Below are 14,132 nucleotides of genomic sequence, written 5' to 3'. Positions count from 1 at the left end.
CAACTCAGCATGTACATGTACGTGTACATGTTCTTTCAGCGTGTGTCATAATCACTGTGAACGAAGGCAGCGTGAGCAGACTACACAGCAGCCAGCGCTACCGAGCATGGAGAGGCAACACAGAAAAATGGGTGGTAGGGTAAGACCGAGGCTATAGTTCAGGGTTCATTTTGTAGACTGACTGCCAGTCCCTATCCACTACCTAAGGTGGCACTGAATGCACGGTTCAGTTTCAGCCTACCCTTTTTTCCTACTTACAACTTCTAACCTTGCATTAGTAGTACACACGTGTATGATCACAATGTTATTGGTGCAGGACTATAAAACTTAACAATGTCGCTCGAGTGTGAACTGCGATGATGTCAGTTCCCTTGCACGCTGTGCGCCAACCCGCATGCACTCGTGTGTATGCTGTGATCAGGCTCTTTGTTCTTAAATAACCCTGCCTTTTTCAAATAGGCCTAACAAACTGCCTCAATAAAAATATAACTAAATTTTGTAAAAATTACGATCTTAGTCTTCAGGCTTTAACTGCCAAGGAAAAAAAATGGCTTGAAATCATTTTAAGAACGAAAGAGCGGGAAAAAAGGTAAAAGAATTAGGACAAAGTAATCCGCGAAAGCAGATCGGCTTACGCTCTTTGCTGGCGCGATGAAAAGGACCGAAATAGACACTCCTATCCGCTAATGCTGGCTGGAGTGGCACCGTCACGTTAAACACATTAAAAAAACAATATATCAGATTCACTTGAAAGTGCGGGAGAAGTGGGTTTTGTTTTTCAGTAAGATCACAACAGAGAAACTTTGTAATAAATTTCTTTAACAATTTTTGCAGGGAGTGTGCACAGGTTGGATAAAGTGGAATACCCGTAGCAGGTGAAAAATTATTCAAAACGTCAGCTTCTTAGGTAGTTTTTCGTTCAGTACATTATAAATAAATTACAATTAGGCCTACAGCTGTAAAAAAAATGCACATTTTACACGTAAAACTGGCGTGTAATATTTTCTTCTTCTTTATTTTCTCGAGGAAATCTAGAGGAAATTTTTCTTAGGGCTTAAACGTACTAATATGTTAACATTTGTTACAACTCTGCGCCGAATAGCCCCAGTAAGACTATTCTTGTATGGCTTGCGTTACTCGAGAAAAACACTGAGAATGAAGCAATTAAAACACGCAGAGATATTCCACTTTTACTTTCAAGTTTGAATACCGGAATACATCATGCTTATTGCTGTCCGACTTGCCAAGAAGTATACTTTCCTGACTATCTCTCACATCCTTCTCATATATCACTTGCTCTTTGGGAAATCCCAAGTTGGAAAACGGACGTGCACCATTCATTGTAGCAATACAGTCAACTGGGTGGACGAACGACCTTTATACAGCGAAATGTTAACTGGATTTTAACTCAAGTCTTCGTGAAATTCGAATCAGTGGAATTGGATAACATTTTCGTATTAAATATGCAAAATGTTATACGCATGAGTTACAGTCAGTGAGTCTGTCTTCCATAGAGTCCAAACATCAAGTTACACAGTTATAGACTATTGGCATTACCTTGCAATGCATCCACACATATCTTACATCTCAATACGTTATGAGACACTTGAATCGGGAATATCACTCCTAGAAAACCGTCCAAATATCAACACAGAGTGGTAAATTATACAGAGTTCTACATCTCCACATCTATAGAATAACAGCACCTTATAAGAATTATCAAACACAGCTGCCCTCAATAGCGTTCATCAAAGCATGTTAACGGCTTTCTTATTCTGCGACCAAAAGACTCTAAATAGCGGTAGGATGTAGTCGCTAGCAAATTAAAGAGAAGTTTAAAAATAACAGCTCACTTGAAAATATTGATCGAAAATATACCATATGCATATCAAACCAGTTACCAATTCCCTGTACAAGCAGTCCAATCCAGGCTCATTTCACTATACAAGTTCCGTGTCCGTAACGTAGGGAATTATCATCTTCGGCCAGGGCCATTCTTTATGGGCGCTGATGCACGAGATTTACATGATTTAGACCCCAATTAACCGTAATGGGACTGACATCTGAAACTTAAGATATGATGTATAGTTGGATAACCACTTTCACATTTAATGCGTAATTGCAGTAACGTGTAAATTTATTTTAAAAAATTAATGCAAAGTGACAATACGACTTACCATTACTAAAAGCCAAAGGATGTCATTCCAACATGCAACGACCACAACTACGTACATCGCGCTCAATCTATACGAAGAGCCTCAAAACAACCTTTTCCAAACTATAGACAGACATCATGCTGATCTTGTTTTGGACTACATGAAGATAAGTGTCTGCCGAACATAATGCCCATCACTATTCACTACATGCAATTAATTAAAAGCTCGTACCATTAAACACGATGACAGCAATAAACAATCTTATATGACACCGAGCTAGGTTGTGTTCTGGAGTGTCACAACAAGGCATCTTTCTCCAAACACGAGTTTCTAGAAGTGTAACTGCTTCTTAAAAAAACCCACATAAGAAGAAACAGATATTGTCTTCTCTCTACAGATGTGGGTGGATGCGGGTCGCTTGGCAGCTGCCTGAAACGCCTTTGTACGCCATTGCCTCGACCACGTTTAATATCTTCACTGCACACTGCATTTGAACTTAAAGAGCACCACTTAGGAAACATGTCTTCTCTAAGTTTATCTGTTCAAATAAATACGGAAGCATCCTAATCGAACGCAGTTTCATTCGTCTTAAGAACTCAACTATAACAACCTATAAAAAGGGCTTTTTTCTGTCCATGCCAATTAATTAGATTCGAATTCTGAATGTAGATTGCGTCATTCGGAGAAAACAGAGAAAATGAGGGCAACCCTTAGCCTCTGTTTGTAGTGAATAAACCCTTGTGCATGCCAAACAATAAATTCGGAGAAAACATGTTTTCTCTACAGGTGCTCTAGAAATTTGTGGTTTGCAAATGAATAAATTATCACTTTGATGATTCCTCTTAGTGGTTTTGAACAACGCCAAGTACCATACATATCACCACTATTTCAAAATTGTCCGGTCCAATTTATCCCGGGCCGTTCGTCTGGTCACGCGGGCTTTCATGGTTCTTGTCTTGGCATAGTCATATTTGGGTGAGGAGCAGTGATTCGACGAGCCAACAGTCTCCAAATCGTGCAGAAAGGTCAAAACGATTCTGTCGTGTGCATTCGAGGTTTGCGTGGAAGATCCGATTGTCGTTTTGTGATGTGTGAACTTATCGGGTGCTGAGCTTTGCCTGTAATGGTGTAGAACAGAACGCTAGGTTGAACTAGTAGTATCACAGTATCGCAGTAACTGACTACATAACTTTATTCTGAATGCAAGACATTAAAGCCGTGTCCGAAACAGGCTTCCAGAGCTACGGCTAGGTCTATTGTCTATGCGCCTCCATGCATTTCCGATGGAACGAAGACATAGACCTAGCTCTTCACAGATTCGGATGCAGCCTAAGTCATATGATGCTTTGAAAGCTGTCTCACCAATGAATCCATGTTGACAGGCTTCGCTTCTCTAAACACTGGTTTCCTGTCATGATGCAAAGGAAAACGTGAGACTTGTGAACAGTACATAGGAACAAAAAGGCGGAAAAACGACGTAACGATAACAGAGTTCCTGTGAAACACGATGCATTTGGGTACTTACGGGCTTCTTCGTGCTGCTTTCGTATTTATTACCACTGTAAAATAGATACAACAATGCAATTTCAATCAAGTATCCCGGTTTTGCTGAGACATGCACTTCCGTAATTATGTTTTACATCACCATTAATTAGCGGCTTGAATATACTTCCAACGACAATACTGTGGCAACATTACAAAAAGTAACCAGTCTTGAAAGTGTCTGCGATGCCATCAAAGAATTTTTCAATGCCATACAAAACAGGCCACATAGGAAACTATGGAATAGGTACATGTTGAGAGATGCAACATTAATTTTTGTTCTAAATGGAATTTTGTCGCCCAGTGTGGGTTTCCGTTGTCTTGACTGCAAAATCTATCTTTCAAACAATTCTGTATCTACAATCGAGCTTACATTTCCTTTTAAATGTAACTTTCCAAGCACGTCAGTATAAAATTGACAATTACTGATAGATTTCTCAGACAAGTGACATTTTGAAGCTGTCAAATCGTGACTTGTAAAAGTTGTTATAAATACTATAACTGTAAAGTTGACCTTGCTGAAAATTAAGGACATTTCCAAATATTCTAACCTGGAAGGTTGGCTTTTGTGACGCTTGTAGAGGTAACAGACCACAAGAATTGCTACCAGGAATGCAATACCTCCACAAACACCCACGGCTATGGCCACATTGTTACCATCATTCCCGCTCTCGGCTGGTCCCGTGCTCGAAGGTCGAGGAGACGTGAGCGGGTATTTGTCAACTGTGCACAAAGACATTTCCAACACGTAAGCCAATCTCAGTGGAGGTGTCTTTCAACGGTTTGTCACAGCATACTTGTATTTTGATACAGAGCGCTGTGAGACATTTTTAACCGGATGGTTGAAATCTTTCGTTAGTTCCTACTGCCCTGATACAGAGTATTGGGATTAGCACATTTCTTTCACCAAATCCCCCGAGGGAAATACGCCCCAGCTACAGACGCGCTAGGAATTGCTGGTCATATACTTTCCTAATCCACTGCGAGTTAAGTCAGTGGGCGCGTGTCATGCCCACGCGGACGTGTAATGTTCTAATTAATGAATTCTCTCTAATTGTATGTTCGATAAAAAACTGTATCTACCCTTGGACGAGCGAATCGAAATCTTAGCTTCCACACGCTCTACTGCAGTTCTTCCGTTTTTCAAAAGTAAACAAGATGGGAGCTGGCCTTGTCAAAACAGCGGTCTCTGAGCAAAAGGGATGTTGTTTTTCAAAAAAATGGAAAAAAATGACAATGTGACTGAAGCTGTTAATTGTTTGCGTATCGTTTACTGTATCGATATTGCGGGTAGCGCTATGATCGTCTTTGTTATTTTGTCTAGAGTTAGCATTAAATTAAATCCGAGAACTGAGCCTGAAGTTCCCCTACTTGCAATACAGTACCACATATAGCTTACTGTTCCTTGCTTCCGACCGGCTGCCGCAGAGTCCGTCCCGGCAGTATCGAGACTGTATCTCGGTGATAAACTCTGTGGAGTATCTTAATTCGCCATCGCGTTGGATGCAGTCCAGGTCTAGCCCAAGACTCACGTGGATGTGTTCGCGGTAGTCGTACCCCTCGAGCCTCAGGCAGGTACCACTGTCGCTGTCCTGTGGCAAGCCGGTTATGACAATTGTTTCTTTTCCTGGGCTGTACAGAACTGTTATACCTGAGAACAAATCACACTCACGGTCAGTCTGTGCCAGTACAAGCCAGTGATCCCCCACCTCTGAATACGTTAACGTGATGAAGGGGTTTTTATTTTCTCACCAGAGGATATAACTAGGATGAACGATGTGAATTTTACAAAGGATATATCGTAAAACATTCTGCTCTTGAAAGGTGAGAAAACCTTTTTACTTTAACTGAAAGGCGCTCTTTTTAAGCAGTACATTTTCTAAGCTTTCCCTGACAATGAGCGTACAGTTGTTTTGAGGCCATTTCAGTTCTCATTTGAATAATTACTAAAAATATAAAGATAATGCAGCCAACTGGCTTGAATTATTGTAAACTAAAACGACAGCAGATCGCCAAAGAAATAAAATGCACGACCATAAAATGGCCAAAATTCTTGCGCAATGGCAATGAAACTTTGCAATATTCAAAACTGAAAAGGCACCAAATTTCCCCTAAATATTTGAACAAAGATTGAAAACAGGTGCGACTGGCGCATTTACAAGAAATGCATTAAAACAAATTGCATGGTAATTGGTGACACTGTGGCAACATAACGCGTTGATAAGCTCATTTTTTCATTTGCAAGCCACATTCGTGGAATTTATTTGTTACATAAAACATAACACGTTTCAATTTTTTGTACGACCTCCCCTTGTGCTTACAATTCTTCCCTTTTTCCCAGAGATATTAAAGTGTCCACATGGCCCGAAAAACATGGAGTCAGGCTCTAACATTCTTTAGATAGAAGTCCTAAGTCATGTATTCATGTTTGATTGGCAATGGATGTTTTTTCCCGTTCTCTTTATGAATGCATTCCCCAACAGACATTATACATTGTTACTCCCGAGGACCATTTTTCGATAAGATGATTTGATCTAGTCCTAAATCGTATGTTCTGACCGAGGAAATTAATAAAAATCTGCTGCGTAAAAGTTTACATCTGGGAAAAAGCATCGTAGCAGGTTGATTTACTCACCAAGTGCCGTTGGTGTATCAGCTGCAACGTCAAGATATAAAGGAAAAAACAAAAGACCCTTTAGCCACACGTTTTAGTAAAACTGAAAATCTACCATCTCACATTAATTGCGGGAAAATCGATTGTGTCGTACCGGAGGTAATTTTTTTTAGAAGGTAGCTGCAATCAATTTTTTTTAACAGAAACCTTGAACTCTTTCTTTGTGTTTCAAATTCTCATTTCAACTTTTAGTTTAACTATTTCAAGGGGTATTTTACTCCCTTTTTGGCTTTTATGCCAATGAATATTTCCATATTCACGAGCGAAACTGTGATGTATTGCTTCATTGTTATTCATGTGCATACACGTAGCAATACATAAGCATCAGTGCCTTTCTCAGATGTTTTCAGCAAGAAAATATTGAGTGCACAATTTGAACAGAAAAAAACTATGCGCTGACTTACGTCTTCCGAAAATGATACCACAGCAACGGCACCCTCAGTAGTGTAGGTCGAGCATGGGTAATTTTGAGTTTAAAACAGTGCACTTTTCAATGCATAAAACAAAGTAGGGGTGTAAAACAGCTTTCGTACACTGAATGGATAAACATAGTGAGAAATTCATTGCAGCTACACTTTAACCACCCCAGTACTGTAATTGAACTGGGTACGTCCGAAAATACATCGGTAATCAAACAATTCAATTCGGCAATTTAGGGATATTTTTTACACTACATGACATTGTACTCTTCATTCCTTGCACTTCAATATCAGTTTGGAGTATTACCATATTTGGACAGCCTGTTACGTTACAAAATTGCGCAATCTGACCAATCACAAGGCTTGTTCTAGCAGCCTGCAATGGATTGCATGGGTGTTTCCATGTTACAGGGTGCTTTTCTCACATGTTGCAGAATATGGAGCAAACAAAATCCAATTACAAAAATTTGATAGGCTGTACTAAAACCTAACTACAAGCAAAACTAAAAGTTCTAAAACGTGTTTGTACCAATGGGATATAAAATTTGTTGTTATCAACCTAAGATATTCAAACTTGAATCTTGATAAAAACTGCTCTATCAGTACAGGAAAAGTCACTCTGCCCATATGTGGTAATAATCTAGACTGAATATAGCAGTGCATTTTATTCCAAGTTTCCAAAATCACACATCCACATCGCAAAACATTACTCTCCGAGTCTCACCCACTGAAAAATGTTAAGGAGCAACCTAAAGGGAAACATGTTTTTCTCTGATTTTTTCTGTACAAATAAATATGGAAGTATCCAAATCAAACGCAATCGTCTTGAGAGCTCAACTCAAACAAGCTAAAAAGGGCTCTTTTTCTGTTCATGCCGTGATGCGAATTCTGAATGTAGATTGCGTCATACTGGGAAAACAGAGAAAAAGATATGAACCCTTGCCCTATGTCCGTAGTGGATAAACCCTTGCGCATGCCAAACAATGGATACAAATACATGCAACGCTTGGCATGCACAAGGATTTATCCACTACGAACATAGGGCGACGGTTCACATCGTTTTTTTCTGTTTTCTCAGAATGACGCAATCTACATTCAGAATTTGCAGCATGGCATGAACAGAAAAAAGGCCCGGTTAGCTTGTTCGAGTTGAGCTCTGATGATCAATGACACTGCGTTCGATTTGGATGCTTCACATTTATTTCAACGGATAAAATCAGAGAGATGAAAGCATGTGTTCCTTTCAGTTGCTCCTTCATTGTTGCCCAACACATGACGACAGACAAACACATGACAACAGCAGTCTGATAAAGCGACTGTTAACTGTTAACCACATTGCACAACTAGGCGACAGTTTTCTAAACTGAATCTTGAGTGGACCACAAAAGTGTAAATCAAAATTCGAAATGGGAGATACAAAATGTTGGAATCTTTTTGCAAAATTATCTTTTTTTGAAGGGGGATGGCGCTACGTTATGGGGCTTTTGCGAACATTTGACGAGGGAAGAGAATGGATCTTGATAAAACAAAACCCTTCTCTAATTGTTTTTAGAAAAACTTTTGGGGGGACCCTGGTCCCCGTTAACAATTTCCCGAGGAACTACAGGGAAATCAGGTACACTCACGCCTCGTCCAAACTTCGTGCGTTGCATACGGACTGTCGCCGTGCTTGTTGGTAGCGTACACGGCCAGTTGGTAGCGTGTGTCGGGCGTTAGGTTCCCGTATTCTGCAGAGCGACTATGTGGATCGCGGCGGTTCCAGCCTGATACGTCAAACTCTCCCGAAATCTCGCGATAGTTGACGTAATAGGACTGCAGCTCCTCGCCTCCATTGTAGCCGGGATGCCAGGTGACTGTGATGGCAACAGCCTGAACCACGGATGCTCTAAAGTCATACGGCGGTTCAGGTTTTCCTTTTAATAATTGGGAAGCATTAAAGAGACCATAAAGACACTTTAACATAACCGACGAATGACACATTGAAACAATTAAGAAAGGTCAAAGAGAAACCAAAATATTATTAAAAGATCAAACAAATATACAATAGTCTTCACTTCTCAGTGTTAACTTTAAAATGTGGTTTTGTCACCTTTCACAACACAGGGTCCATATTTACATGTAAGAAAGTATACACCCTCATTAAAAAAATATACAATGGTAACTTTTCAAAAATCATTGGCAGCACGAGAAAATATCTGTAGCTTTGTGCTACTTTCATACAAGATAATAGAATCACCAAAAGAGACATTTTAATTAAACAAACGTTTTTGTTTTTGATTTGTTTTGCTTGTTTATTTTTAATCGGCCGTACTTTCCAAAATTCCTACTCCTGTTACGCATCCCCTCCTCGAAGGCAAAAGTCACTGCATCTTTTGTATCTTTACCGACCGAGTAGAAGCTCGTTTGGGGACCTCCCTCAGTTGGTACGCGACATTTTGTTGCAAAAGCCCTTAGAAAGCGTCGCTTATGAGGGGCCTATTTACACGGACGAGCGGTAACGGAGGGCGGTGTGCCACGCCATAACACTGCGTCTGTTCTATCTTCGTCACAGTTGTATTGTTGCCGACCAGTGGCACGTAAAAATATAGTTGGAGATCAGTAAGCAAGCAAACGAATAATAAGTATGTGCATAAAATAAAAACCTCAAGCACAGCACTTTTTGAACAAGACTATTAAACCGTTAGAAGATAAAAGCCTTTTAAAGCCCTTACAAAACAATGGGGCAAATGTACTGTTACTTTTGTGCTTTATGTTCATTTTCAATCAAGCTTACCCGTTTCTTTTAGCTGTACTTCAAGTTCGTTGAATGTACCGATGCTGTTTGAGGCTCTGCATCTGTACAATCCATAATCGTTGTTGGTCTCCACTGGGTTAATGGTCACTTGACTTTTAACGAGAAATCCCAAAACTGCATCTCCGCTAATGGTGCCTCTCACTGACACCCGGTTAGGAACTGTGTTGTTGGTCAGGGTGATGCCGTTCGGACCGTACCAGGTGACCGTGGGTAGGGGATTGCCTCGGATGATACACTCCAAGGTGGTCGTATAGCCGTCGTTCGCGCCAACCCATGTCCTATTCTCGTTGACCACAATGGGACTAGCTATGATTGGAAGATACTGAGATAACAGTTCCTTTTCTTTAATAGGTCTACCCACCATAAAATGTTGGAGTCTTCCGCTGCTTGTTATAAACAAATAGACAAAATGCAGCGCACTAGCAAAGAATCCTCGACGAAAAGAACATTGTTCAGTGAAACAATAACTTTCTATTCTCATATTCCTGTTACAGAAAATGTCTTCCTATGCAAGCGATGACGGAATAACCGGTTCTCTGAAGTTCGCCGTTTGTCCGGCAGAAGGGCAATCGTGCATTTTGCTCACAATTGCCAAAGTGACAGCTGTCATAATTACGCATTTATGCCAGGCAACAGGCGAGTTAAAAGATTGGTAAGTTGTAGCTACAGTTCTACAAAGATAAACTTGCCCTGAACAAATGACCCCTAGGCCATTGTAGATATGGATTGTGGAAGGATGGGGCAAAAATCTGTCTTTGGAACACTTCATGAAAGCAACCTTTCAAAAGAGGTTGGACATAAATGGTGCCTTTAGTGCAACAATTGGGTCCAGAAATTTGGGGATGCAAAAGACATGAACCCATTGTAGATGTTTCGGGCACATACAAAATAATTCCGACAAGACATGACCACAGGACCAAGTATACGCCCATTTCATTTCCCTTTATAGCTCACAGCCCAGGGAATGAAAATATCAGCGTCATTGCTGCGACATGCACTGAACGTTGTTCACCCGCTTGTTAACACATATATATTACATTTTCTCAAAGGAGTAAAACCCCGCATGGAATCTGGCTCGGCTGAAGCAAATATAGTCACCCCCGTTTGGGGGAAGCTTAAAAACAGGTTTCAAAAATTCCTGCTGTCTTTTGCGCGTCTAAGGACTAAACCCCGGCCAGTGTTTATCAAAAATAAGTTCAATTTGGATAGAGAATTTTTTCTTTTAGCCTTTCATCGTGATAGAAACGACATTCAACATTTCTCTGAACATTTTCTGTTTCTATACTAAACATGTTCAAGGATTTATAGATGGTGAATGTTTAGTTCACAAGGGTAACAAGGTGGCATTTAATGCTTGACATAGCGTCTAAAGAGAAAGTCGCACAAAGAGTAACTTCAATTAATATGTGTGCAATGGCGTTATAAGAGATTTCCATGTTTGTATCTTGTTTACCTCATTCTTAAGTTACGGAGTTGGGCAGGAAAACTTACAGTGAACCTGAACAGCAATCCAACCAGAAAATGCGTCGAGGAGCCAAAAACCTGGGGTCTTATTGATGTTCCCGGCGCATCGGTACCAGCCACCCAGGCTTGGGGACACCCGTAAGAGGGGCCAGGAGTGGTTGGCGACGGTATATATCGGTTCGCTGAGTGCCGTCGAGGACTTCTGATCGACACTGTACTGCCACTGAACCCATCCGCCAGAGGATGGGTAGCTGTCGATGATGCAGATGAGTGTGACATCTCCGCCCTCCGGGACAGGGCCCGCTGGGGACGCACTCACGGAGAGGTCCCAATCTTTGTACGAAAGAAAACGAAGAGACCAAAAAAATCTCATTTCAGGAAAATCAGATGAAAAAAGGATGAGGTTTTCTTGGTTTTAAAGAATTTTTGAGCAATAATTGATTCAAGAGGAAAAAAAGGCTTGGCATGAACTTCAAAGCCCTTTGTGTCCTAAAGGACATGTCGCATCTCGTTGAAATTTTGCAGATAACTAGAATTGTTACATACGAATGTTTACCTGCTGTGCTGATTATGTCATGAGGAGACAACTCACGTGACATTAAAAGTGCACCCTTTAAGGCCCTATTTCTCCCGAAATAGATGTTCGATCGGGTTCAAATCTTGAAGATATCTTGAAAACTGAGTGCTTTAGAGGAATATTGACATCATGTGATCATGACGTCATCAGGAGACAAGTCACGTCACATTAAAGGTGCACTTTTTAAAGCCTTGTATCTCCTGAAGTACATGTTCTTTCAGGTTTAAACCTTACAGATAACTTGAAAAAGAGGTGTTATATACGCAAAATGACTTGATGTGATGATGCCGTAGTTGTTCAAATGTACAAAAGAATGCGAAAAAGCCCCCTGTTTTTTGGCAAACAGACAGATAAGCTCTAGTTTTAAATTGACTTTCTGTGTACCTTAGACCCGAGACTTGGATACTCATTGGCTCCAATATCGCCTCTGATGGTCCAACCTGTACGTTTGACAGGACTCTACCTTCTCACTGTGGCAAACGACCATAACAATGGAAGAAAACTTACACGTGACCTCAAAACGGCAGGTAACGCATGACGTGTTTCCAAGGCAGTCTGTTGGACCCTCGATTAACGATCCGCAACACTCAAACACAGTATGGCCTTTGGCTGTGAAGTCGGTCCGGTGATAAAGTCCCGTCCGGAAGTTCCCCGGACTAACCTCATCGCGTTCAATCACGACTCGTTCGCTGAGCTCAACGTCGTCCTGGTAAAGGGTCAAATTGGCGGGGAAGCTCGACTGGGCCCTGCAATAGGGTAAAGATCTGGAATACAGAGCCACCTCTATCCCCCTCTCACAGGCGGTGTCGTTCCAGAAGGACACATCTACACTGCAGTCTGAGGAAGAGAGAAAACAGAATTGGAACTACTCAGAGAATTAAAGGAATAAATAGGAAGACAACAGTGCAAGAAGAGATGAAGCCACCATTGCTATGGATCTTGCCGTCTATAAAAGTGAGAGAAAATCAAAGCATAATTTTTCTGTATTTAGTGGTTACCCAGGAAAGACCTTTCAGCGTGACACTGTTTTTCAAAAGTGGCAAGCAAACACAAACATTCCATTTTGTAAATTGAAAGGCAATAAAAGATGCTATATTGGTAGCAAAAGATGAAATAAATCAGCAAAATACTGAAAGTATGTTACTTACATTGAATTCAACGGATATTATATTAACATAAAAATACAGGACAATACCTACACATACCATAAAATAATAACACATCAGACTCCTGCAATGGCACTCAAACGTGGCTAAAGTGCGACGCAGAGGGTGTTTGAGTTTTACAGGAGGCCAGTTAATGAAATACCTCCATCACGAAATTCAAAATTGCGTTTTCCTGGATTACATATAGAGAACGGAAGAGCTGAATTACCCGTTACACAGGCCTGGTGTTGTGAGAGTGAGTATTGAAAAAAAGTTTAAAGCAGTTGCACAGTTGACGAGGTATTTGGGTATTAAACTCTTATTTACTTGAGTATTTAAGCGAAAGGCTCACCTTTTAAAAAACTAAAGAATTTGCTACAGAACCGAACTTGACGAAAGGCTATCTGTCTTACTAGTGTTATTGCAATTTAACCTGAACAGGATAGAAAGTAGACTTGAGCAGATTAGCAGTCTTGAAAGCATTCTCTGTATTTATAGGGGTGGAAATGAGGGGCGGGGCCAAGTTTCTTTAGTAAGTTAGTTTCTGATATCACAATGTAATATCCAACGGTGATAGTATTATGTATTTTTATCACCACATCGTTCTGCAACGGGCCATTGAAAATAATTATATAGTATTCAAGACAGAGTTACACTTACACAAATCTGCAGATGAACCGCCGCATTTTATGCCAGCAGCTACAAGCACGTGCAAATTATCTTATAATCGGTGCATATTTGTCATTCTTATAAATTTGCGTTGAAGTAAATTACCCTAAAATGACAAGGCCTTTGCAATTCAGTGTTTCCAGGGAACTCATGCTTTTGCGTGTTAGAGTGGACTTACCCTGTGCGCTAGTAGCAGATGTCTGCATCAAAGTCAGTACCGCTATGTATGCAACGTACATGTACGCCATCCCTTCAAGTGCTCAACGCAGTGCATTCCTCGCACGGTCTGCTGCATACGTCGCACTATTGAATATACCTGCAAGCTGAAACCCTACTACCTGATGAGGCTGCCTCACCCTAGCCTTGACATTATTTCATTAGTGTTCGAGAGGGGTAAACCAAACCTATAGAAAAGGTTAAAGTTGAAATAATTTTCCTTTTTCTCTCCATGTCTCGTCTTCACTGAACAAGCGAGAGCGTGAGCAAACTCTCGACAAAGCGTCTGCAGGAAAGAGGGAATTAGTCATCTCTGCCTGGTTACTGTGCATATATTGTGAACTAACAGGGCGTGCAAACATTGCAAACGGTGGCGCCGGCTGAATGAATGACAGGTTAAGGTTGTAGTTAATTTGACCTTTGTAGACTGATCGCCAGTCTTCATCCCCTCTCTCATGCGGCCGGGAATTCACGTT

The 14,132-nt window shown here is 40.8% G+C and overlaps 1 protein-coding gene and 1 long non-coding RNA gene across 2 annotated transcripts; one reads left to right on the top strand and one right to left on the bottom strand.

Annotated features, from left to right (window-relative positions):
- Positions 1 to 16: 16 nt before the first annotated feature.
- Positions 17 to 11,184, top strand: LOC147797752 (uncharacterized). The gene is made up of 3 exons (XR_015426695.1): positions 17 to 139; positions 10,080 to 10,237; positions 11,051 to 11,184. It is a non-coding gene; the product is annotated as an uncharacterized LOC147797752 (long non-coding RNA).
- Positions 990 to 14,132, bottom strand: LOC110990088 (uncharacterized). Its single transcript, XM_022254908.2, has 11 exons — positions 13,619 to 14,132; positions 12,134 to 12,463; positions 11,077 to 11,382; positions 9,565 to 9,891; positions 8,417 to 8,704; positions 6,334 to 6,354; positions 5,098 to 5,349; positions 4,250 to 4,421; positions 3,682 to 3,715; positions 3,519 to 3,564; positions 990 to 3,274 (listed from the first exon to the last, which is right to left on the bottom strand). The coding sequence occupies exons 1-10, from the start codon at positions 13,686 to 13,688 to the stop codon at positions 3,550 to 3,552; spliced, it is 1,815 nt and encodes a 604-aa protein (XP_022110600.2). The 5' UTR covers positions 13,689 to 14,132; the 3' UTR covers positions 990 to 3,274; positions 3,519 to 3,549.

Source organism: Acanthaster planci, linkage group LG10 (genome assembly GCF_054643075.1).
Source record: "Acanthaster planci isolate LZ-2023a linkage group LG10, COTS_SCS, whole genome shotgun sequence".
In the NCBI taxonomy this organism is placed as follows: Eukaryota; Metazoa; Echinodermata; class Asteroidea; order Valvatida; family Acanthasteridae; genus Acanthaster; species Acanthaster planci.
The sequence above is the reverse complement of the archived record's forward strand: the minus strand, read 5'-3'. Positions and strand labels throughout refer to the sequence as shown.

What these genes read in the sequence shown, in the direction of transcription:
- LOC110990088 (XM_022254908.2), bottom strand. Translation starts at nt 13,688, where the DNA reads ATGGCGTACATGTACGTTGCATACATAGCGGTACTGACTTTGATGCAG. An exon ending in CTGCCGTTTTGAGGTCACGT is followed by an intron (nt 11,383 to 12,133) that starts GTAAGTTTTCTT and finishes TTTCGTACAAAG; the next exon opens with ATTGGGACCTCTCCGTGAGT. An exon ending in TGATACACCAACGGCACTTG is followed by an intron (nt 5,350 to 6,333) that starts GTGAGTAAATCA and finishes ATTTGTTCTCAG; the next exon opens with GTATAACAGTTCTGTACAGC.